The 23,863-nt window shown below is 41.7% G+C and overlaps 1 protein-coding gene across 1 annotated transcript in view; it reads right to left on the minus strand.

Annotated features, from left to right (window-relative positions):
• Positions 1-2,315: 2,315 nt before the first annotated feature.
• The window catches only part of COL5A2 (collagen type V alpha 2 chain), a 138,341-nt gene continuing 116,793 nt past the window's right edge, over positions 2,316-23,863 (minus strand). Inside the window, exons 36-54 of the mRNA XM_047720551.1 lie at positions 23,359-23,412; positions 23,088-23,141; positions 22,294-22,347; positions 21,750-21,857; positions 21,588-21,641; positions 21,016-21,069; positions 20,167-20,328; positions 19,412-19,519; positions 18,208-18,315; positions 16,748-16,801; positions 15,029-15,136; positions 14,451-14,504; positions 11,818-11,925; positions 11,375-11,428; positions 10,234-10,341; positions 7,887-8,178; positions 6,969-7,156; positions 4,666-4,905; positions 2,316-4,000 (exon numbers count right to left, since the gene is read on the minus strand). Coding sequence (XP_047576507.1) covers positions 3,854-4,000; positions 4,666-4,905; positions 6,969-7,156; positions 7,887-8,178; positions 10,234-10,341; positions 11,375-11,428; positions 11,818-11,925; positions 14,451-14,504; positions 15,029-15,136; positions 16,748-16,801; positions 18,208-18,315; positions 19,412-19,519; positions 20,167-20,328; positions 21,016-21,069; positions 21,588-21,641; positions 21,750-21,857; positions 22,294-22,347; positions 23,088-23,141; positions 23,359-23,412 — 2,109 coding nt within the window. The 3' untranslated portion in view covers positions 2,316-3,853. The remainder of the gene's footprint in view (positions 4,001-4,665; positions 4,906-6,968; positions 7,157-7,886; positions 8,179-10,233; positions 10,342-11,374; positions 11,429-11,817; positions 11,926-14,450; positions 14,505-15,028; positions 15,137-16,747; positions 16,802-18,207; positions 18,316-19,411; positions 19,520-20,166; positions 20,329-21,015; positions 21,070-21,587; positions 21,642-21,749; positions 21,858-22,293; positions 22,348-23,087; positions 23,142-23,358; positions 23,413-23,863) is intronic.

The following is a 23,863-nucleotide window of genomic DNA, read 5'->3' on the forward strand; positions in this document are numbered from 1 at the left end:
GAGTGTGTGCGCGAGTGTCTGTGTGGGGCGTGCGCGCGTGGGTGTGCGCGTGTGTGCGTGAGTGTATGTGCGCGCGCGTGGTGTACGCGTGTGTGCGAGTGTGTGCACGTGAGTGTGCATGCGTGCGCGCAAGTGTGTGTCTGTGTGGCGTGTGCGCGCGCGCGTGCAGGGCGGAGCGGCCGGCGACGAGGGCGGCGGCGCACGGACCCGGACCCCGCTCGGCCCCTGTGGCTCTCAGGAAGGGCGGGGACGGTCACCCGAAGCCTGGCGCGGGTCCGTGGACGGGTCAGGACGGACGTGACGACCGCGCAGGTCTGCGACCGGGACACGGACGGACACTGGCCGGGCTCCCGACTGTGCCGGCAGCAGAAGCGCCGGTTGGGTCACCGGAGGAACCAGTGTCTTTGGGCGCCGCAGAGGTGACGCGACCCGGGCCGAGGACGACGGTCAGCGCGGCCGGAGCACGAGGCCGCGGTGACGGAGGAGGCTGGGGGGACCGTCCCGTAGCGCGCTCCCCGGCCGCGGCGGGACCCAGCGCGTGCGGCGACCGGGGCTGCGGGACGTCCCCGCGCGGGGTGGCCCGACGCTGCGTTAAACTCGGTGTCTCGGGTTTTCACAGGACGAAACCGAAATACGCAGCGACGCGGGAATTCTGCGGGGGAGGGTGTCGAGACCGACACTTGGTCTCCGGCTCGACGGACGGACGGACGGACGGACGCTGAGGCCGCTGCGGAGGTGCGGACGCGGGACTGCGCCGGCCCGACACACACGAGGCGAGCATCTATGCGAGCATCTCCCCAGCTCCGGCTCCGGGGACAGACGTGCTGTACTGCGCGGTTTGGGGCCGGGACAGGACGACCGCGCAGGGACAAGGCCAGGCGGCGACAGAGCGCGGAGATGAGGGTGACAGGAGGAGACGGACCCCTGGGGCGGCTGGCACTCAAGTTCGCATAAAATGACGCGTCGAGAAGGGGCCAGAGAAGCTGCTGCTGCGCGAGCCGTTCCGATCTCAAACCCGCGGACGCACGTGCCTCTCGGGGTCATACGGGGTCACGGCCGTGGTTAACCACGGTTGGAACTTGGCCCCCAATGAGCTTTTAGGAGATTAATGATACACTATACATTAATTAATTAATTGAATTGAAACAAAATTAAAGAAAAAAACAGAAAAGAAAAAGATTATTCTTAGTCTCTCCTGAAATCTTCGTAATTTCTAAAAAAAAAAAAAAAACCCCAGTTATCTTAAGATGCTCTTTGTTCACAGGAGGATGAGGACTCTGCGTACTTCTTCTTCCCCCCAGAAAGTTTTGCACTTGCTTTCAGCCCTACAACACGATTCTGTTGAGAAGGGATGTTGTCTATGACTCTTTTCAATTTGGAATAAATGACATTCAACTTGGCCATAATTTGCCAAATTTTATGTTCTGAGTTTGGGATTCTTTTTCAGCATTCTTTATGCTTTCTTAGCTTTTTTTCTTCTTTTTCTTAACTCCTGTTATTTTGGGGGGTTTTCATTTGTATTTTAATAAATTAATAATCAGTGACTGTCTCCATCCTCCCCAGATGTAGATGACTTCACTTCGGATCATGTAGAGTTTGAGATGTCAGTTAGCCAGGAGGGCAAAGAACTCCACGAACCTAATGGGACCTATAGATCTCTGGCGAGCAGTTTGAGGGCCTTTGGAATCGTCTGGTTCAGCTTCCCATTCCTGAGCTCCAAATAGGGGCTGGTATTTCTATAGCTAGAGATTATTAGTGTTTTTGACTTAACAGATTCACCACATTTTTCTGGTTCATTTATCTGAACTTGTATGATCTGTATAGGTCAGACTTGAAGGAAGTTTTAATGCAAACATAATTCACAAATGTCTTTAGGTTCATAAATATTCAATTGGAAGATGTAGAGCTCAAATAATAACCAATTTGGGAAAAAACAATATTGTGAAATAAATGTTGAAAATAAAACTCTGAAATCATTTAGGCTAAATTCATATGTGATATACTTTGGAACATATATTTTATTATCACCGTTTGTTCAACCATGAAAAATTAGTTGCTTTTCTCTTGTTATCAGCAAAACTACCTTGAGATTTTTAAGGGCATAGACAATGATAATTAGTATTGTGTTGCCTTTGTGGGTGATGTTGACAATTGAGTTTTGTTTCTGAGCCATTATATAGATACACATTGGAAGGTACTCATTTTGTCCTTCAAACAAATGGCAAAAAAGGATACTACAACACTTTACTTTTCACCATTGGAAGTAAAATGGATCTCATATGTTCAAAGGAATGTCACAAAACGAAACCCATTGGCATGACAAAAGCGTGCATTTAATTTGATGCTTTGCAGAGATACATGACTAAAGTTGCGTGCATGGCTTGGCCTTTGGGATGGTCCCAGATGTTTATTTTTAAAGAAAAAATAAAAACAGAGCCAATAAATGCAATTAAGGGGAAAGAAAAAAAAACTTGAGACACAAGGGGACCTACATGTTCTGGTCTAAGAAACATGCGCGTATCACAAAACATTCTGGATACAGTATGACAGATGAACAATGGAGAGGCACTGGAACAATGCTCCTTCTTTCAGAAATGGGCAGTCTAACAATTATTTTTTCACAAATGGTATTGATGAAACCATCTTTATTTTAAAAGAAATTTATAGAAGGAATTTTAGCACCATCATTAGAAGAAAATAGTAATACATTTTAGCCCTGCCTATCTCCAGTCTTGGAATAATAACCGAAGCATAGCACCTTTTAGTATCTAAAATATAAACAAGAACAGTGAGTCCATCCCAGCTTCTAGAGATGAGGTAGCTCATGCTAAGAAATGTTGGGTCACTTTTCCTATGAGAGTTCAAAGGCCGAATGTTCTAATTCCAATCATCACGTTTGATTACAGTCAGCTCCGCAACTTGAGTTTCTAAATCTTTTTCTTCATTATAGGCTTCAGGATGCCGAGACGGTACACGTGGAAGACTCTCGACTTTGGGTCCTGGACATATGTTTACAAAGTTGTATGTGTAAATTACTTTGCATTCAATGTCTTCTTAAACAAGAAAGTGCAAATGTGTTCAATGGTGTACTCATGTAACTTCTATCTATGCTGACAGATTGAGTCAAGAGGGAAAGGTATCTTTAAATTTGAATGACAAAAAAGCCTGAACTTACCACACTTCATAAAAATTTAAGATCACTTTGTTTCTCCACTGAATATATATTATTAAAAAATTTCATTTAAGATAGTGAGAAACGGATTTTTTTTTCAAAGTTCTCTTCAAAGAGTCTTTATGGTAATTGAACAATATCAAGACATGCATGTGGGCTTCAATCCCAAGGATAAACATGTTGATTTCATTTTTAATTGATAATCTGGGAATAAGAGGTCACAGAAGGGCTCTACTACTATTTTTCAAACTACAGCCAAGTGAAATAAACATGTTTTGTGGTTTTACATACCCCACTCTTTAAGCTACCTGCCAGGAAGAAGAATTTCCTCATAAATACTAAGCAACTTTGTCATTACATTGAAATAAATTGAAGAAAATGGAGATTCCTTTATTCAATCAGTTTACTTTTTTAAAAGGTGGTTGTTGTCATTGCCCGTCTTAAACCTAAACTGCTGTATTGAAAAATATTTTAAATCAATTAAAACTTGAGGATTGTAAGTAAAATAAATATTCTGAAGGATAAGGAGACCAGGCACTTAAGACCGCATGTGCAGTGCTGATGCGGGACCAGCCATTACTTCAAGAGTTTCAGGATCAGCTTCCAACAGTCAAAATCCCTGTGAGTGGGCGGTCTCGGATGGCGGGGGTGGTGCTCATTGTCAACGCATCTTGGCTCGCTTTACACAAAACAGACTGGCCCAATTTCGATGCCAAATTCTTGGTCTGTGCTGCCAACATCCACAGGGGCAAGATCTATGATGGGTAAGCGCGCCACATTCTGTGTTCTGTATTCAAAGACGGTCTTGCCCACGTTGCCATTTCGTTTCTGGAATTAAATGGTGCAACGGGTTAGTGGTATAGACAAGTTATTCCAAAGATGTTAGACATAAACTTCCAAGCCAAATTTTATAATGTGAAAGCAATGAGTCTTAGAGCACTACTTAGGATTAAGAGCACTGCTAACATCAGGATAGGTCCTAGCATAGCTGGCAGGCATTTCCTTCATGATTTAAATTGAGGAAATACCTTTTGTTCTTTGACAGCTTCCCAAATGGTCACTAACATAAATTATGAAAGCCTTTTTGGTTTTTACAAATGACACTATAATTCATCATTAGATATTTTCCCTTTTAAAATTTACAAGTGAGGAGACGTATAAATCAGCAAAAAATGTAAGGGATATCTCATATTGATTATACATTTTAGAGTCAAGGAATTTTAAGCCTGAAACTGAGATTAAATAAAGTGACTTGCAGAAGAACCACAGAGGGTTTGCAGAAGAGCTGGGCTGAATCCCAAGGACCCAATCCTTTGTTCATTATTTTGCATTAAAACTTCTGTGCTTCGTGGACTAACCCACATTCATGTTTACCTTAAAGAACAAGTATAAACAAAGTGGGGGTAAGATTGCCCCCACTTCTGCCATGACACTATTTTTGTCAAAAATAAATTTCTTCTTCTACCAGATCAATATCGGTCAAAAGTACTTACAGAGCAAGTGTCGTGAAGAACGATATATCTGAATCTAACGTTGCCCTCTGCTTTGATTTCCAAGTCATTTGACCCTTTGAGAACCACAGCTTTCTTGAGGTTCTTGGCTTGATCATCCATGTATCCTACACTGTTTTTACAGATGTAAGTGATATTCTGGGAGGCTTCTTTTGATAGAAGGCGCAGGAAGGTCATCTGAGTAATGGCTGCGTTAGGTGACTGATGATCTCCGTAAATAAACTGGAGAAACAACGAGTCTTTGTTATATAAAACACTGAAGCGTTTCATGGTGCCCTATGGTTGTGTGTGTGTGTGTGTGTGTGTGTGTGTGTGTGTGTGTTGATCTCAGACATCAGTTTGGAGGAATATTACTTTTGTTTTCTTTCATAAAACAACATACTTTACCCGCATATAAAAATATTTTGAAACTTCTGCGAATATTCACAAGAACCTCTGTCCTTCCTACCCCAAACAAAAGGTGATGAAACCAACGATAATTATAACTCATCAGAGAAAATCTAAGTATATTTTGAAATCTGCTTCTCTATTTGTTTAAAAATATCTGGATATTGCTTTTTAGAAGTTATACTTGTGCACTGACTTAACTGTGTGTCAAAAATAACTCTGTTTTTATTGCTAATTATAGTAAGAATTGGGACTCAATTACTGGCTTAAAAATCTTTTAAGACCCACTGTTCCATACTTAAGGAAATACGAATTACAAACTGCCCATTTGCTGACAAAAACAGATAATCAAAAATATTTTCCTATAGGCTCTTTTCTACTTATCTTCTGTTTTGAATTGTATTTTCAATGCTCCTATTTAAGCCTTTTACATATTATATTAACAAAGTTACATTTCAACTGGGTATATTTAAATTTTAAACTTTCCTACTCATTAATTTACTCAAAGTGGATTCCGGAATACCCTCTACACATCCATACTGTCTCATTATGTCTCTGTGAGCATGAGCTCTGGGAAGATCAGAAGCAGAGGAGAGAGGAAAACTGCAGAGTGAGGCTGCCATCAAGAGATCTGCAATGAAGTATTCGTATTATAAGAGGAAATGGCAAGGCTGGTTGAGAACCTAAATACAGGACCATGAAAGAAACAGAAAGGAGACAGAGACTTAAAAATACTAAAAGAATTCATAGGCAGTCGACCCTTGAAGAACATGGGTTTGAACTGCCTGCAACCATTTATACCCAGAATTTTCCAGTATAAACAGTATACAGTACTGAAATGTATTTTCTCCTCATGATTTTCTTAATGCATTTTCTTTTCTCTAGCTTACTTTTTTGTAAGAATATAGTATGTACTACATCATGCAAAATATGTGTTAGTTGTCTTGTTTATGTTATGGATGAAGCTTATAGTCAACTGTAGCTGTTGGTAGTTAAGTTTCAGGGGAGTCAAAGTTGTGTGTGGATTTCCGACCGCACAGACCTTTGACTGAGGTTTCTCCCTAACCCCTGTGTTGCTCAAGGATCAACTGTAATCACAAAAATGCCCTGAGTTTAAATAATACTGCAGAGATTACATAGTGATTTAATTATTAAAAGTACTATTATGGTAATCATCTAATATTTATTTGTACCTTATCAGGTACTAGATAGTATATTAAGCTCCTTATACTCACACAGAGACTGTGAGGTAGATATTATCACTTTCACTTTATTTTTTACGTTTTTTTCAAAGATATATTTATTTATTTGAGAGAGAGCATGCATGAGCGGGGGAAGGGCAGAGGAAGAGGGAGAGAGGGTGCCTCAAGCAGACCTCCTGCCGAGCGTGGAGCCCAACACACGGCTCAACCCAGGATGATCCAGGACGATCCAGGACCCTGAGATCACACGACCTGAGCCGAAACCGAGTCAGAGGCTCTACCAACTGAGCCACCAGGCGCCCCATCACTTTTACTTCAAAATGGCAAAACGATGTTTCAAAAGGTTAAGTGACTCCCTGAGGTCACAAAGTCGGCAAGAGATCCAGGTGTTGGTCACCAAGGTCTCCTGATGCTAAATGCAATCCACGTCTTGCAGCTACGGTGAGGTCCTTTTCAGTGTACCACACAGTCAGTGTCACGTGCATTAAAGGAACTAATAGTAAAAACAATGACTTTTCCACATTCCATCAGTGGGGAAATTATCATTCAAAATTTATGTTCATATAATTCATAGTGAAGTTTATTTACGTAATAATAAACCTGGCCAAAAATAATAGCATAGTCCTAAATCAATAATAAAATACAATTAATAATGAAAGGCAAAGAATGTAATTTTCAGAAAGCGTATTAAATTACCTGAGATCCTCTGTTCATGTCAAGACCATACCAAACAGGCTTGTGGTCGGACGACTTGCTGGCCCACCAGGTCTTGCGCGGCACGCTGGACGGGTTGGCCGAGATGCATGTCTCCCCCGTGTCCATGTTGCAGTGAACTCTGATGGCATCTTCAACGGATCCCTGGTTAGGATCAATCCAGTACTCCCCTAGTTCCCAAAATAAAAATACACACTAAGTCAAGAAAATTTCAAACGTGATTATGAGTCTCTAAAAGAATGAACAGAGGGTTTGAAGAGAGGAACTCACTGATGAACTCAATCTCTCTTAAGAGAGAGTACCTAGCTCGGGAAAGACCCTGCAGCTGAGGAAAAAGTCACTGTTCCGCGTTTGCACACTCCCTCCTGCCAGGCACTGTGCTAGGGCACTTAGCCACACCATGTGTGAAAGGCTCAATACACACACGGGAAGGAAACATCAGTATTCCCATCTGAGAGCTGGGAAAACTGTACCAGAAGGAGAAAATCCTCAACAATCAAGGGTCTTTGCCAAAAAGGGTGTGTTCTCATTAAATTTAGAAAGCCAGTATTTTAAAGCAAAATATGACTGGAATCTAATAAAATAGCGTATTGTCAAAACTATGAATGAAGTCAGTAAATGAGTTCAACTACAACTAGAATGCCTTGAGTTATCTCTGGAGCCGCATGAGATGGCGTCATTAATAGTCTGTCCTTTTCTGTCACCCTGATTGTCTCATCCTGTGATTTTTCACATCATTGACTGTCCTCACCACTAAGGTATAAATTCTGCGACATGTCTGCCACTTTCACTTCTTGGGCCTGTCACTTAACTAGAAAGTCCAGAAAACATTTAGGGGTGCAGTCAAGAACACGATCTGGAACAACAGATTTTACTGAAATGGGCAGGGTGTCCACTCACCGCTCTGCTTTGCAGAATGGCAAAGCTTTAAGTCTTCACACGTCCGGGCTGGGTGCTTTTTAGAGCCATCGGGACTGCGCATGGTTTCAATCTGACTACTGAGTGACTTCAGGGTGGCATGGACTCCCGGGTCTGTTTTGTTTTTGTCGTCTGGAGCCGCCTGATCCTCAGTAAACTCTGGAAGGGGGTCCGGCATGCTCTCATCGTAGTGACCCATGATATCTCCAAGAGCAGCTGTGAGGTGACCAGGAGGCCCGGGGGGACCAGGTGGACCAGGCTCACCAGGAGGACCCTAATTTTTAAAAAATTAGAAATGCAGTTAATGTATTTATTTTTTATTTTCAACTGAACACAAAGGCATTGATGGAACTCAGTATGCGGGGGGTTACAGTGTGATACCCCCATTTGATGGTACTGACAGATCTGTGACCTCATGACTTTTTTTCCTAAGAGTTATTTATTTATTTGAGAGAGAGAGAAAGCGCACAGGTGAGTATGAGCGGGGGAGAGGGGTCTCTAGCGGGAAAGGGACAAGCAGACTCCCTGTTGAGTGGTGAGCCTTTCATGGGGCTTGATCCCAGGACCCTGAGATCAGGACCTGAGCCGAAGACAGACGCTTAAACCACTGAGCCACCCAGGTGTCCCTGACCTCATGACTTTTTTAAACGATGTGGCTCTGGCCTGCTTCAGTAACTTCCCAACACGAGAAATGACGCATAACTTCTATCAGGCAACAAGTCTGCAAGCCGGCGTCTGAGACCGACACAAACCAAAGCGCAGAATGTTTGCCCAACGTCACCTTGCAGGTGCACGACGTTTCTGTTGAGAGTGTGTGGAGGCAGACATGCATTTCCGAACTGTTTGGGGCAAGGCACACTGAACTATTTCAAAAGGATTTATGGGCCGAAGCTGGAAGAGGAGACGCAGCGAGTCGCGGGTGCTGGTTCTTAAGGCCTCACATCGTGTTAAGGAAGTGCCCACAAGAAACATTCCCGAAAACAATTTAAAAAAAAAAAAAGAAAGAAAGAAACAGCCCCGAAAAGAATTTTCCTCTACTTCCACATACAGAAGGAAGTACAGGAAGGCTTCTTACGTGCATTAACTAGTGCGTAGATCGAATTTCTCTGTACTAAGTAAAACTGATAAAAGTTCTCTTCAGCCTTTTTATTAACAAAACAAACAGCTCTCTGCCCCGCCATACAAGGACTATTGCAGTAGCAGGGAGATAAGCACAGAAAGTGGCCGGGACTTGGCAGGCAGTGGATCCTTGGGATCAGTCCCTTTCCAGGGAAGAGCCGGCAGCTTGAGGGGCCAATGGACGGTCTGTCGAGCTCCATAGTGCATGCTGCACGCGGGGAGCACGGTCCTGGCCGTCGGAGGGCTAGAGCTCTCTGCCCGCCGCACCACATTAAGTGGCCCTGAACACGGTGCTTCGACCTTCACTGCCAACCTGGCCTCGACCTCAACAGTCTGGTCAGTCTGGTGGGTTTTTTCCTTTAAGGTCATATCATGATTCTATGCGTCCCTTTATGCTAATCGGGGAAGAGGGTTTTTTTGTTTTTTTTCTTTCTTTCTATCAAGGACCGCTGAACCACAGAACAAAGATGGTCAAGAGCCATGTGAGTCCCAGGTGTTCCAAGTCTGCAGCTGTTAACTGTTCCCAGGGAAATGTGTAGGAAATATTCCCCTTGACCATGGGGAAAACAAGGCTATTCCACCCACATAATAAATAATAAATATTTGGCTTAATGGTCATATCAGTAAGAAAAGAGACAATGAGGAAGGAAAGGTAAACAAGACCAGCAGGAAGAAACAGCACAGAGGGGCGCCCAGACTCACAGACGCACACGCACACGTGTGCACGGCAGAAATGGGAGGGTGCGTCCCAAATTCCTGATGTATCCCAAGTTGATACTCGGAATTTTTCATAAGAAGTTTTAATTTAAATCCTCTCTGAATGTCATTTCCAATAGAGAAAAATAACTTCATTGTTTTCCTGAATGACTATACTCATCAACCTCACGTTTAGTATATTGCCATTTAAAGCAAAGTGAGGTTTTCATAACTTTAATTATAAATACAATCATTACCTGCTGCTTTCCCTCACTGGTGTTACATGAAGTCAGGGCTTCTGTAGCTTGGACTCTAATTTACTGTGCTCTGAATCATCTGTATTAAAATACTTGCAGTGGCTACTTATATAGGCATGTGACATATGTGTGTGACATCTAGGTTTGTTTCCAGAGTCTTTTTGATCTCTTGTCCACCATGCTGCACGGATGTTCCTCAGACAGAGTCCAGGCTTTGGAAACCAACAGTATAACCTGCATCAAACACCCGTGATTACCTCTGGTCCTGCTTCTCCGACACTGCCCCGCACACCAGGAGGCCCAATAGGACCAAGTGGTCCAGGGTTTCCTTCTTTACCTGAGGGGCCAACTGGACCTGGAGGACCCTGCCAGAAACAAGGACTGCATTTTAGATTCTAGGAAGAAAACTTTTTACAATGATCATCTAATCAAAGGCCTCCTTTCCTCCAGGAGCTGTCATAGTCGTTTCTCATTCATTGTCCTGCTAACCAGTCAATGGCGCTCCGGCTCCTTAGTGTTCACTGTTGGATCACATGTGGATTCTCCATCATCCATGTGTGGTGAAAGACCAGCACCAGCCACAAACTTTACTGGACCGGTCATCTACTTTTATGGGACGAAGGCTGTTTCATCAAATCTCATATATTGTAGAGTTAATCGGAAATTTAATTAATTAGGACTAAGAAAATGGCAGAGGTATGACTGATTAAATAAGCTAAATTCATGTGCTTATTCCCCAGGATCTTGTCACATCCCAGTTATGTTAAAACTACTCCTCTCAACGTTATGTATGATTTGTTACCCTGTATTTAGACAGAGAAGACATTTTTCCCAATGATTGTCCTAAGTCATTACGTGTGTCAATTGTCGTAGGACATTAATGACCTATTGGAGGAAAAATTGATTCCAAAGTAGAATTTTCAAAAGCCTCAAATACTGGTTTCATTTTATGATTTGCTTCTGAATTAGCCTTATGCAAACGACTTCTGAGAAAGTATCTCAATTACTTAAAGCGAAAAAAAAAATATCCAGCTTCAAAATCTATTTCCATCTCATTCCATCTCATTTCCATCTCATTCCATACAGTAAGTCCTACTGTATCTTCTCAAAGAGTTCAGTGAAATTCAATAAACACAGACTAGAAAATGAAGCAACAGAGCAGTATATACACAGCAGGTAAAAGATTTTAATGTAGGCCCATGAAGCAGTAGGTCATATTTAGAAATATTTCTACTTAAAGGTCGTCGCTGAATGGTTTGTCTCATATATTTGCTACGAGCTTCAGGGAACTGGGGCTGACTTCAGCTTCAATGCCATAAATATGATACTCGAGCCCTAACATTATGTCACCAAAGCATTATCATTTATATCCGCAACTTAACAGGTTTTGTTACTTACTCGTGGGCCAAATGGTCCAGGAATACCAGCACTGCCTTGTTCACCATTTGGGCCCTAAGTAGGAAAAAAGTGAAAAATGTCACCAAAATATTTACACCTACATTTTGTCATTCTCAGCTTTTAAAAATGGGCTGTCGTTGACTTTAGCAGCATAAAGTAATTTCTTGAAGTCATCAGCCTCTCCTGTGTCTACATGAGTTGACCAATACTAAACTAGAGAGTACTAGCACGTATATCCTTTTGCTTTATTTCCTTCCTACAAAATTATAGCTGATATATGGCAGATTATAATGGGTAACTGGGTAATTAAATATTCAAGATACACTTTCAAATGAAACTGAGATACAAAAAGTCCAACCATTTTACGGACAAATAAATATTTGTGTCAAGCTACTTGTGTATTTTCACATGGAAGGCAAACACTACTTAAAGGAATAACTTACAGGAGGTCCAGGAAGACCTTGAAGACCAGTGAAGCCCCTGTGACCCTTTTGACCTCGGTCACCTCGGTCTCCATGATCACCTTTGTCACCTCGAGGTCCTTGGGGTCCCTAGAAATAGGGTCGCAGCATAGATATTGCTTGGTGAGACTACAGTTTACCGCAATTTTAACTTTTACAATTCTATTTACTACACTTTTGAGTACTGTACAGCAGTCCCCCCTTATCCATGGGGGTATGTTCTGTGACCCACAGTGGATGCCCGAACACGACACACTATGATTTTTCCTGTGCATACATACCTATGATAAAGTTAGATTTATAAATTAGGCACAAATTAAGAGATTAACAATAACAAATAACAAAATAGGGCATTTACAACAATATACCATGATAAAAGTTATGCGAATGTGGTCTCTCTCTCTCAAAACATCTTACTGTACCGTACTCACGGCTTTTCTTATGATGACGTGAGAGGATAAAATGCCTACGTGACGAGATGGAGTGAGGTGAGTGACGTGGGCACTGTGGGGTGGCGTGAGGCTACGACCGACCTCCCGATGATGTATCAGAAGGAGGATCATTTGCTTCCTGACTGCGCTCAGTCACGGGCTACCGAACCCCGCACAGTGAAACGGCGGATAAGGGGGAACAACTGCACAAACTAACATAGTTATCTAAACAGACTTAGACCTAGAAGTGTTTGTCTATTTTCCTCAAGGAATGACGGTGACCACTAAAAACAGAAGATATACAATAATGCTTTTCCTAAAGATTCAGTTTTTTTAAAATGTTTACCCTGTATTTATAATAAAATGATGTCTTTTTAAGTTTGATCTAACCTACCTGAAACATTTTCCAAAAACTGTATTCCACATATTATGCTGATATAATTATGTAAAAACATTGCCCCATACATAGATTCTTTTAAACTAAAACATGAGCTCTTATTTACTTATGTTACTTCTAGAAAAGGAATGTTTATCAAATTTGCACCTATAGATAAGCTAACTGGACGTGACAGTTGGGAGTATATTAAGGAAGTTGGCATATTTGAAAGTTGTTAAGAGAGTAGATATTAAAAGTTCTCACCACAAGAAAATAAAATTGCAAGTATGTGAGATGATGGGTGCTAATTAGACTTACTGTGGTATTGTGATAATCATGTCACAATATATACATACATCAAATAATTGTGCTATGCACTGTAATATGTTATATGCCAATTGCATCTCAATAAAAAATTGACAAAGTCTTGTTCAGGCAAATGGAAGAGGAATATCATCATTAGGCCACTCTCCTCTAAAGAAAACAAGAAATGCTTGTTATCCTCCTATCTGCAATATCTGTACCCAAGTCCATCAATCCGGATCCTGAGAAACTAATGAAAAAAGCAGTAAGTAAGCATCTTCTTGTGGGATAGATGCTAAGCCTAGAGAAGAGGTAGAAATTATCAGATTAATCGGATCAGTCTCGGCAAGCTGCTTTTTTTTTTTTTTTTAAGTCTTGGAAATGAGAGCAGCTCCAAGAATCCAGTGGTTCCTAATAAACAGACAAGAGGCATATGGTCACCTACTATAGGGACAGCTTCAGTTGTATTTAGTTTTCCTAAAAGAAATTCAAACTCTATCAATCTGACTTTGGAGAATGGAAAATATCATCAAATAGACTGGCTCTCAGGTTAATAATTTTTTTTAATTAGTTTTTGTTTGGTTCTTTCTCTTTTTTTATTTGGACATCCTAATTGTCAAACAGTATGGGAATCTTTTTATAATAAAAATAAGAGTAGATCTTCATTACTTTTATATATTTTATATAATAATACATATTTAAATACTAAAATCAGCCTGAATGTTTTCATGCTAGAGAGGTTCTTTTGTTTCAGGGTATCCTAAAATTTCATAACTGAAAATAAACTAAACCAGAAAGCACCTATTTAAATTATTAACTAAAATTCATTTAATCCTGAAAAATAGACCACATTGTTTTTGTAACAAGTTAGAAAATCGCTCACTTGACATGCCATATAACTACAAAATCTTCTCCAGTCAGGCTCAAATCAAAGCTGAGAATTATGATTTAATAATAGGCCATGAATTTAAGGCTATAATTTTTCTTCATCAATATAGATATTAATTTATATAATGAGTGTGAAAGGAATGTGGCCTATTAGACTGTCCATCAGAGATGACTCATTCACGGTAAAACATCTGTATAATCATCATAAACCTGGAAGCATTTGCAAATAGCAAAACGATCAGGACATAAGCAGGGTAGTCTAGCTGAAAATAAAAAATTCTTGAGTAGCTCTTTTCAAGTTTACAAAGAGATTTCAAACCCATTTTCCTATGTAATTTTTAGAAAATGTCAAACAAGGGCACTATTATTCCTATTATTTTGAGAGAAACCTGTGACTCCAAAGGTCTTCATTGATTATTGAAAGAACTCACAGTGAGATTCAGAGGACATATCTTAAAATTATAAAAACAAATACAAACTTCTGGGTGTTAATATTTTTGTCCACAGTTTGAGGAGCTTGTTAATTTTCATTTATGAATCTTAAGGTGTGCTTCTTTGGGAGTATATATATTCTATGTGAGAAGATTTTTATTTTTAAAGAAAAACAGAGAACTTACAAGTAAGCCACGTTTTCCAGTTCGACCAGGTGGTCCTATAGGACCCCGAGAACCCTAGAAGAAATTTTCACAAAAATTGGCATATACAAAATATGCATATTCTATATAAACACAGAAATCAAAAATATGTAAGTCAGATACTTATATGTGTTTATGTGTATCCATGTGTATACTCTTACAGCTAATTGGTTAAAACCAAGCTAATGTCCTTCAGAGTAAGAACGTGCTCACTACGACTCTAGTGACACTACGTTAGTCAGTTTTATTAACTGACTTCGCTGAACGAAGGTCCCCTGAGTGGATTACGCTAAGACATTACTAGCTTAAATTTAACATGATGTGTACTTACTACATTTCCTATAAATCACAACATCTTCAGATGATGACATTCAAAGCATCAGGATTTCTGAACATCTACTAGAAATCAAATGTTTTCCATAACATTAAAACAGCCTTAGTCATAACTGACTGTTTATCATTCCTTGTTTGGACTTCTTCATCAAGCGTGCATGTATGACCGCGGGCTTATACAGCACAGTGATGTGTGCGACTGTCAGGACGGAACTGACTCTCCTTACCGGATCTCCTCTTTGTCCTGCATCTCCTGGGGCACCAACTGGGCCAGGCGTTCCAGGGGCACCCTGGGAGCCTGGCAGACCCGCAGGTCCAGGGTCTCCACGATCACCCTGATGGGAATAATCATGGTATTATTCTTTTCGTATTTATCCTAAACCGATGGCATTCTATAGGCTCATGTTATTTGTGGTAAGAAAATATGCACTTTTTTAAAACCTGATTTTTATTATTCAACTTGTATTTTACTTATATTTACTTATTAATAAGTCAAACTGAAAAGAATAAGAATATTTCCCCCAATTTCAGATGCCCCCCCTCCCCTGTTACCCTATGACTTCCACAGTCAAGATGACTGGAGTATGGCAGTGTCATCTCCAGAATTTAGCATGTTTCTTACAGCAGTCTTCAAGCATATCTATTCACTTGGGATACACACTTTCCAGGGTATGAAAACTGGGAAAATTTTTAAGGAAACCACTTTCTAGATTTTCAGCTCCATGTGTGTTTTCTCAGGGAACTGGACTGAAGGATCCTTCCCTGCTTCCTCTTAACAGTCACCTCTCTCCCATTTTATGAAAGAAAAAGCATCATATCCCTCCGGAGTCTTATTGTCTTGCAATGCCTCAAGGAGTGAACAGCTCTGGGCACCACACTAAGGACTTTTCCACAGTGCACAGTTCACTTGAGAATAAAGCAATGTGGTATTTGGAAAAAAGAGGCTGATCCTTATTTATCCAGGTGACCCAACTATGACAAGGCTCCAAGTGTTGATTTTAAAAATTATACCGTGGAATACATCAGCAAAATCTTTGAAGACTACTGTGTTGTACAATGTGTACTGACCGAGGGAAAAACCCAGGTGCGAAGAGAAGTTGCACTCCCTGGCTTTATGGTAGACGGGAAGGGTTGACTCTAAGATTCTTCAAAACTCTTTCTTTCCCTTCCTTTGAGTACTTACTAGATACTCTAAACATGTTACTTAATGCACAAACGTCCAACAGAATAAGTATTAATCCTGTTTAAAGTATTTAAAACTGAGGTTCAGAAAATTTGTTTAAGGCTGCACCGCTGGTTACTTAAGGAATCAAGATTCCAGTGAATGTCTGACTTTAGAGCCCGTTCTGCTACATGATGAGCTCCCAGAGTGACGAGTAATTGTGTCATAACAGAGGTTAGCCTGGGGGACTGATTTTTCGCCTGCTGTGGACTATACGTAGTCTGAGACAGCTGTGTGACGACCCAAAGGGGCTGGGACTTCAGAGAAATTTGGGGATATTTTCAATTCCGCATATGTCATGAGATTTAACACACATCATGGGATATACAGCATATAGGAAGCCACATGGTTTATTTTCTCAGGGGGCATTCACTTGAGGAGAAGAGTAGAGAAATTGAGATGGTGCCCAGCTCTATTTCTGCTTCCATGCTTTTGTGAACCAGTTGAAATTTAGATTACTTCATCTGTATCCTCATCCAAAACCTTCATGTTTCACCAGATAGGAAAGCAATGCGCTTTCCTACAATTAGTAAGAAATGCCATCTTACCTTGCTGTGTACTCAAATCTCATTTCACTGACAAGATCTGTCTAAATTATGACATTACAGAAAAAGTAGCTACTGTCAGAAAAATCAGGGCTGCCTGGAGCAATGAAATCTTTAGTATTACAAAGATTTCAAATTTACATTACTGCAGATTTCCCAATCAGTGAAACTGCCCTTACCTGTTCTCCAACAGCACCGTCCTGTCCTGGAGTACCATCATTACCAGCTGGACCCTATAATGAATCATGTTTGAGAAATGAGTTAACCGAGTAATGAAAAAAACTCATGCCAACTGCCAGAAAAATTACAGCATGTTTTCCACCTCTCTTCCATAAAGTATTAATTAGCACTTATAGAAATTTTAGTAGAAGAAAGTGTTCTGCCATCTTTTCTATTACTTGGAATTGCTTGTAAAATTATTAACACATTCTTACCTTTTTGGTGCCAATTTTAATACATTTTATGGAAGACATTGCATTTTCCACTTATAATTAGTGCCTATAAAGTGCAACGTTATTTCCTTGTCCTGTGCATGTCTTCCATATTCAAGCATTGAGAATGTCCGGTTATTTACTATGGAAGCTCAACCTTAGAACTGTCATGGAATTTGCTACAAATTTGGGTCCTTCAGTTTTTTGTGTGGAACAATACTAAATCTATGCTCAGTTGGCTTAATCAGCCTCTTCATTGGTGGGCCCAGGGGAGGCAGCACTGGACGGAGGTGTGCCACCCCCAGGGAAGCCCCTCCCAGGCACTCCCAGCAGGCATCCTGCACTTAATCTAAATTCTTCGTTTCTGTTTTTTATTTTAAAACAGGAGGGAAAAATTCCTCAAATCCTTTGAAATACATAGGCAATAATTTTATTCTTAGAATTTTGTGTTTTGTGTGTATCACCAGTGAACGGTTTTCCTCCTTTTCATATCTGAAGCTCATGCAAACAACATCCTTAACGTTTTAAAATAAAACAACAGGGTTTAGATATGAAACAACTTTTAGAATATATGTTCTTCTCTTCTTATATTACTTTTTGAATTTTTTCAGAATTTTTCAGAATTTTTCATTTGATGAAAAATTGTCCTGAAAGGTATTGTTTCAAGAAAACATGACACTGTCTTGTGATTTACTCATGAAAGCACTGAACAGAGGAGATGCCAACCTATAACTTCTCAAATCGCTTTTCAAAAATCGATTTCCTCTCAAATGAGACTTGGGAACATGACATGCATAATGCTACTGCGTAGTGAAATTTAAGTAGAATGATCTCTCCCTACTTTTCTCTTTTCACAAGCTTTAATCCTTGTATTAAACCTATCACCACAAAACTTGGCGATTTTGAAAAATGTGCCATTATAGAGTGACGTAAGAAGGAACGAAGGTGTGCTTCCACCTTCGAAACAATTTGGCAACCACCTAAACCAACTGACATACTTGGCTGCGACCGGACGAAGTCGGCACCAAGACGCCAACCTTACCGCCTCCTGCCGTCGTGCAGACAAGTCTCCGGGAAGGAAGGTGCATCAGGAACCTCACTCGGAAACTCCAGGGCAAAGGATAATTGATTTCTAAATGAAAACACTGTCCCCACGACACCCAGATCACAAGAGGAGAGCTACTGTCCCTTGTCCCTGGAGCACTCACTTCGGGGCCAGGCTCCCCCACGGGGCCATTGGAGCCGGGGGGTCCCACAGGTCCGGGCGGACCTTTATCTCCTGGTGCACCGGTGGGTCCAACCTTCCCGGGTGTGCCCTGAAACAAGAGTGTCAGCATGTCAGCCGCGTCCGCAGAGGTGTCAGAAGCCAGTGCGCGTGTGAGGGCTGCGTTTATTCAAGTGGCCCCTCAGTCCCTCCGTTCATAGACTCCCCATGATCGCACAGTGTCCAGAGGCTCACGCCTTATCACATCCATCCCCACTTATCAAAGGGACTAAAAAGGGTCCTTTGCCACCTGCGCAGGTGCGGATTTGGGATCTAACCCCGCACGCTGCAGTTGGTTCTGCTGCCCCAGCGGGATCCACACCTTGTCAGGACGCAGCCCTCACACTCACTCCCGCCTCGGGCACGCGTCTCGTTCCTGCAGCCACGCTTGGGTCTCACTGTCATGGGGGGACATTCTCCTTCTGGGTCCTTGGCTCGCTTCTGACCACCGTGAAATCCTCCCAACCCCCGCTGGCGGGTGTCAGGTCTCTTCCCACACCCCCGCTCCCGGGGCCCCGCGGTGCATCGCTCTGTCCACATCCCGAACACAAACACCAGTTTTCCTCCCCACCAAGTGTGCAGACTCTGAGCGGCAAAATTTCCTGTCTTCAAAGCTCACAGGAAGCCAAACGCTCATTGCCCTCCAGGGAGTGTTAGGTTCTTTGCACCCTCGGGGGAAGGAGGCCACTTTCCGGCCCGACTTTACAGCTCGGCCCAGCCCACCTCCAGTACGACTGTGGCTCAATGACTTCTCCCCTTGGATGATGAACAAAAACTTGCCCTCTGAACTGCGAGACGTGGGTGCTGGGATGAGGTGTGTGCATTTAAAAAGAGGCGACCTACTCCCCAGAGGAGACTAGCCCCTTTCTCTAGTTCCACGGGTATTTTTGATTTTTGAAGGAAGATTTAGAGTCACCCAAAATCCATATCCTTATTTGTCTAATTCTCTGGTCCCGGGGTTAAATAAAGAGAATTTTCAGACTTTGCAAGATGCTTAAGTAGAGGGTTTGACATTCAAAGTCAAACGTTTTTATGATCGTCAGAATTTGTGTCTAAAAAAGACTTTAAATCTACTAAGAAAAAAAATTCTCCCTTCACAAATTATATTGCACATAATTAGATAAAACATGACCGACGTGGCCACTCACCGCTGGGCCTGGCAGGCCAGGCATGCCCCTCTCCCCACGCTGCCCTGGCATGCCCACAATTCCTCTTTGTCCAGTGGTTCCAGCTGGACCCGGGGGACCATCAGGACCCTAATTTGAGGATAAACTACAGTTAGAAATTCTCCAGTGTAAAACCATATGCAAAGACCAGTTCACAGCTTTATAGGTTTTTCAGACCAAGAAAAAAATTCTGTTTCATAAAACCATACTACATATGACAAATGATAGTCATAATTTATAGTCAAACACAGAGCCTCTAACATTGTTTAAAGGGGAAAGCAGCTCACAGAGTTCCAAGAAACCTGGAGTCATGTGCACATTGACAGACTCAAAGCGGTACCTACTCAGGTTTTTTCCCTTTTGAAAAAGACAAAGAAATTTTTAAAATAAAGAAAAGAAATAGTAATCTAGCTAAACATATTAGTATTTTGAGACATTTAGATTTCAAATAGAATAATGTGTTTTGAAAAACTGTCTTTATATAACACATGGATTAACAAAGAATGCTGTCTTGTTCAGTTTTTGAACACCACGCCCATTACTGTTGTATTTTATACTTATACATTTACTTCTTCTTCTAGAGCAGAGAACTGTAAATTTAAAACATATAAGGACTCAGGATTTATGAAAGTTCCCAGGTTACTGTATAAACTGTTTCTTCACGGCAGTGAATACGATGGAGATCTGTTAGTAACTATCTCATTAGAGGTGGCCGTAAACCAAGGTGCCAAACTTACAGGTTGCCCATCTTCTCCCGGGTCTCCTTTGTCTCCTGGGCCACCAGGAGGGCCAGCTGGTCCTCGATCTCCCACTCGCCCATGAGAGCCGGGATCCCCACGAAGACCTGGAGGTCCCTCCTTCCCGGGTTCTCCTAAGGGCCCCGCAGGTCCTGGAGCTCCCTAGTATGAGATAGAAACCCAGGAGGGCAAAGTCAAAGCCACATTAGAGGAACAGGTGCAATGGCCTCTTGGGTCCATTTTTCCTTTTAGATAATCAGTCATTCAGTGGATTTAAACAAAATTAAACAAAACACAGCTGCAGATTCATTTCCCAAGAGGAAATCTAAATTATTTGCAGACAATTACATTTGACTCAATATTAAAAGTGTGTTGAAATTAACTTGAATTTTCAAACTTCTTAGGTCTCTGCTCCATCCATGAATAGATGACCTTTCCTTCTGTCCATCCTGATCTTACAATGAAAGAATGACATTTACTAGACAAAGCCTCGGAGGTGCTTCCCAACTGAAAGGAGTGGTTATTAGCACACAATACTGTTAGAACTTAGTACCCAGATGGAATGACAGTCAAACGCTGGGCTAAGAGGACTCGTAAATAAGGTACTCCGAGAAACACTGGACGGTTAAAGATGACCTCGCTGTCACAGGACAGCGGTGGCGTGAATCACTAGGGTCAGGGTTGTTTACATGGGCTAACAAATCACTAAGAGGTTAAATAAAAGAATAAACAGCAACTCAAATATGTATGTGTATCTGTATCATGTGTACATGTGTGTTTGTGTGTATTTTCCTGTGTGTGTGTGTGATTACTCCCCTACCCATGATCTGAGTCACTGAAATGACTTACAGGAGGGCCTGGAGGTCCAACTCTGCCAGCAGAACCAGGAAACCCAGTAGCACCCTAGAAATACAGTATCACATGAGCAATTTTAGAATAACTTGATTCTATGTACTTTCTGGGGTCTGTTTTTTCCCACCGGGATGCTGAGGCTTTAGACTCCCTTCCTTGTTGTAAACAGTAGATTTTTTTTCTTGTATACTACGTTTCTGAGAATGGATCTGAGTTAATTGGTAGGAAGGATGCTACTTTCCCCTTTCTACTTCCCATTTACCTTGAGCACATACAAGTATGTCCAAGGCTCTCACTGGAATCACATTAATCTTTGGCATATCAGAGCCCTGTAGAGCAGTTCCCCGTTACCCCTCACCTCTCCCATACGGAATGCATCCTTTATGTTATGGAGGAGACAGCTGGGTCTCCAAGATCATAAAACAAATTGCAACCCAGATCTCCATTTACGTGCCCTTTCCACAAGAGTTTACTTGTGCGAGTAAAAATTCATTGTTACAGCTTCAGATTCACTTTAAAATGGCCAGGAAGCGCTAGGTGTCTGCGACCAGAACTTCACACCAACTTACAGGTGGCCCCTGAGTTCCTCGGCCACCCTTGAGTCCAGGAACACCATTAGGACCCTACATGGAAAGAAATGAACAAAAGATCACAATAGGGAAGCAACATGGGCTGAAAGTCTAAACATTAAGCACGTGACTCAGGTTCTTGGTGTTTTTCTTTCCACTTACATGAGGGCCTGGGGATCCTGCCAGACCTTGTGGCCCAGGAGAGCCGGCGTCTCCCTTCTGTCCTGGCTCTCCGGGCTCCCCTTTTACTCCAGGCTGCCCATCTGGACCCTATATCAATTGTTTAGATAACCAGTTGGTTACAACACTTGTAGACAAGCTATTCGACAGTGATTATTACCAACATATCATTTAACCATATATTGTTAAATGGTGCTTTGTAATCAGTATTAAAGCACAGGAGAAAAAAGTGCCCTAATGAGATCTTCAAAGGCAGTCAGAAAAAAAGTTATCCCACCACATTTTTATTATACCAAATAAGTACAGAATTTGAAATAGTGCGAACACATCCATTTGAGTGCCAGTCGTGAAAGGATGTATGAAAGAGTGAAAGACTGTCCTGAAAATGAGAATATTGCCTAGAAAACTGTAAACTTTCCAGCATCTTTAGTATACCTTCAATACATAGGACAATGGTAATTAATTAAATTTATTATTATCACGGGAAGAGTGTTCATTGTGAATTAGAGATACTTGCAGATCATACCTGGGGTCCAGCAAAACCAACAGCCCCAGTGGGGCCATTTTCACCACGAGAACCCTATGAGAAAACAGAGATTACTATAGCTTTCACACTTTACTATAAATGGGAACAGTATTTAAAAATACACTGGGTGTTATATGCTAACAACAGGTCATGGAGCACGACATCAAAAACTAATGATGGGGGAGCCTGGGTGGCTCAGTGGGTTAAAGCCGCTGCCTTCGGCTCAGGTCATGATCCCAGGGTCCTGGGATCGAGCCCCGCCTCGGGCTCTCTGCTCAGCAGGGAGCCTGCTTCCTCCTCTCTCTCTCTGCCTGCCTCTCTGCCTACTTGTGATCTCTGTCTGTCAAATAAATAGATAAAGTCTTTAAAAAAAACCTAATGATGTACTGTATGGTGACTAACACAACAAAAAATTTAAAAAATATAAAAATACAATTATATAAACTTATAGTGTTTTGGAATGTTTATATAGATGATTAGATGTGTTTCTTGAGGAAGACTTTTAAGGATGATATAGAGATAAGGGCCATAGAAAAAAATTTCCATGGTCTGAAGTCTCTAAAAAGTCTCGTAACTCTTTAGTACACAAGCTGCTTACCGAGATTTAATAGATAGCATAGAAATAACAGACTGGCAAGGTTTTGAGTTTAAAGAGAAGTAAATGCTGAAAACTAAGAAGTTACAAGTAGCCTGAACCAACAGGCATGGTTTTACATAAATATCAAGACAAAACGATGAGTTGTTTTCCTGCTCAATCCCATTCTTTAAAAAACCATCAAAACACTGTCACTTACAGGATTGCCACGGGAGCCCGGAGGGCCGACTAAACCTCGAGGGCCAGGTTCACCCTGCAAAGAAGATGTTAGATGGTTATTGTCCAAAGCAGAAGTAAAACATAAGGCAACTGGAGGGTACTGAGCGCTATGTGCAGGGCAGACGGCGGGGGGAGCTCTGAGATGGCCGGGCCCACCTACCACATGTTGTGAAAGAGAAAACGGCATGAGAAAGAGCTATCATCCAGACTTCCTGATTCCGAACCCACAGAACATCAATTTATGATATTACCTTTTCTCCAGTGGGACCCGCCGGACCCGGAGGACCCAGGGGACCTGGAAGACCCTGTCGACGGACAGAACATGGACATAGTAAAGAAGTGAACACACGGGATTCTCCATGATTGAACAAACAATCACAAAAGATCCCATTTTGTTATAGCTTAGCTGCTTTTGCAAAACATTGTCTATAATACATGGTAATAATCTGTATATTCTTAAGATCTTCCTATTTACTCTAAAACAATTTCCTGGATGTTCTCTACGACATGTTCTAATCTCTTCCATCCACCTCAAGTCAGACCTAGTTCTGAACTAGACACTAGTTCTAAATTAATGCCGCTCTTCCACAATGTTTCTATGTCTCCTGGCTTTTCTTCTTTTGTATAGAATATTATATTCTTAAAATATATGAACGAAGAGCCACTCTATTTTTTTTTTAAAGTGAAACTGTGATAAAGCATTGAGTTTTCTACATTCTCCTAAGATTACAAGGAGTGTGACTACCCAGCTACACC

Source organism: Lutra lutra, chromosome 3, assembly GCF_902655055.1.
Source record: "Lutra lutra chromosome 3, mLutLut1.2, whole genome shotgun sequence".
NCBI lineage: Eukaryota > Metazoa > Chordata > Mammalia > Carnivora > Mustelidae > Lutra > Lutra lutra.